The sequence below is a fragment of the Trichechus manatus genome, unplaced genomic scaffold, assembly GCF_000243295.1.
Source record: "Trichechus manatus latirostris isolate Lorelei unplaced genomic scaffold, TriManLat1.0 scaffold00017, whole genome shotgun sequence".
NCBI lineage: Eukaryota > Metazoa > Chordata > Mammalia > Sirenia > Trichechidae > Trichechus > Trichechus manatus.
Window position 1 is genome coordinate 26,588,978 of NW_004443953.1, and position 2,066 is coordinate 26,591,043.

Genomic DNA, 2,066 nt, shown 5'->3' on the forward strand with positions numbered 1-2,066 from the left:
TAAACTATCTCAACAATCTCTGCCCAGGGCCATTGCATGTAGTTATTGAACATATTTCAGGTACAAGGACTCTGGCCGAGGGGTGAGTAGAGGCTGAAATTCAGCCCATATCCCGTGCCCCCTGCCATGGGAGGATCTGGTGCAGAGTGCATGGCAGCGTGCCATTTTCTAAGTCATACCCGGACACCAAAAGGCTAGTGGACCCTGTCTTAACTAACTGAATCTTTGGCAATAACATTGCTCCAGTCTTTTAAACATACATTCACATGCCATTAAGAAATTATTTTAAAGTTTTTAAAGCACTCACTTTGGGAAAACTTCACTTTAAGAGTACAAATTATCCCCAGCTCTGTCTTGCTTTTTGGAGCGCTGGTCCACGTAAAGTTTGAGTGCTTGCAGAGAGCTATTTAAATAAGCTTATAACCTCCAGTATGCTTATAAAACTAGCTCACAGCCACCAGATCTGCCTGCTATTGAGAGTTCACATCTGAAATAAGTATTTTGTCCCTTGGAAATCTAATGCTCCTGTATTTTTTTTAGTGTCCACCTCCTCACCTCTCAGCCAGTTTATTATGTGATCCCTGTTTATCTTGACACCTATCCTTGAAATCTTCTGAAACAAAGTTGAGAAAGAGAAAAGTAGCCCATGACATCCAGGAGCTGGCCTAACACTACCAGCCAGTCCTTGGTATTGCTATGAGCTAGCCTGGCACACACAAGTGGGCTATCCTGGTGGTCTCCTATTGAACAGAAACAATGTCATAGAACACCACTCTATGACCATGAAGGATCAAGATAAAAACAAGATCACTCTGTAATCATGTCTGAACACGGACCAAAAGGTGGACATTGACTAAACTCACAAAAATGACCAAACACTCCTCTCTCCTGGCTGATATGTGTGACTCCTGCTTCTTTACCAAATAATAACTTTAGTCTCACTCTAGTCTTTCCTCCTAGATAAGACTTATTAAGATATTCAATCACAGACTTATTCCTCCTCCCTGAGAGCAGCCAATTCAGAGGAAATTACTACTTCCTTGAGAATCCCCACAATTACCTAACACAAACTCAAATCCTATAATAAGTCCTTTCTGACAACTTCTTACTGAAATACCCTTGGTTCCCCATGGTGTGTGTTCTCCCTCACTGCAAAAAGTAACAAATGCTACTTGTTCAACCACGGGTGTGCTCTTGGCAGTCTTTGGTAGAAAAGAATTGACAGGTGACAACACACCAAAGTCTTAATCAGCCTCCAAATACTAGTAAATATCTCTTAACAGATGCAATGCTTCAGATACTTCTGAGGACTTAATCCTGAGAACAATTACATTTATGCAAATAGTATTACGGTAAGTGAACAAAAAAGAACTAGCATTATGCTAAGTGATAAAAGGAAGAAAGGCCTGGCAATGTACCTATGAAAATTAGCTAATGAAAACCATGTGTATCGCAACAGAATATTGCCTGATATAGTGCTGGGAGACGAGCCCCCTAGGTTGGAAGTTAAAACACACAGGGGCTGAAACTAACGATTGTGAAGATGGTACAGAGCTGGGCAACATAATGGTTCTGTTGTACATGGGGTCGTCATAAGTAGGAGCCTATGTCACAGCAACTAACAACAACAACAAGTGAAAAAGAAGCCAGACAGACAAGATTACATACTCTATGATTCCACTTATGTGAAACTCTAGAAAGAGCAAAACTGTAGTCATAGAAAACAGATCAGGCAGAGGCCGTGATGAGTGGAGGGTTTAGAGTGATAGAAATGTTCTAAATCTTCACTATGGTGGTGGTTTCACAATTGTAATTCTAATGTATGTAAATTTAAAAAAAAAAAAAAAAAAGGTGTCTTTGAGTTGATTCCAACTCATAGTGACCCTATAGGACAGAGTAGAACTGCCCCACAGGGTTTTCAAGGAGCAGCTGTGGATTCAAATTGCCAACCTTTTGGTTAGCAGCTGAACATTTAACCACTGCACCACCTCAATAAAGCTGACAGAAGTTTATACAATCATTAACTTATTACATTAGAGGTATTTTATTTGTTTTACTTTGTTTTC

General features: G+C 40.1%; 1 protein-coding gene across 1 annotated transcript in view; it reads right to left on the reverse strand.

Moving 5' to 3' along the window:
* The window catches only part of LOC101354319 (amine sulfotransferase-like), a 150,025-nt gene that overhangs the window by 146,102 nt on the left and 1,857 nt on the right, over positions 1-2,066 (reverse strand). Inside the window, 1 exon segment of the mRNA XM_004372507.2 lies at positions 556-613. Within this exon segment, the coding sequence (XP_004372564.2) occupies positions 556-613 (58 nt within the window).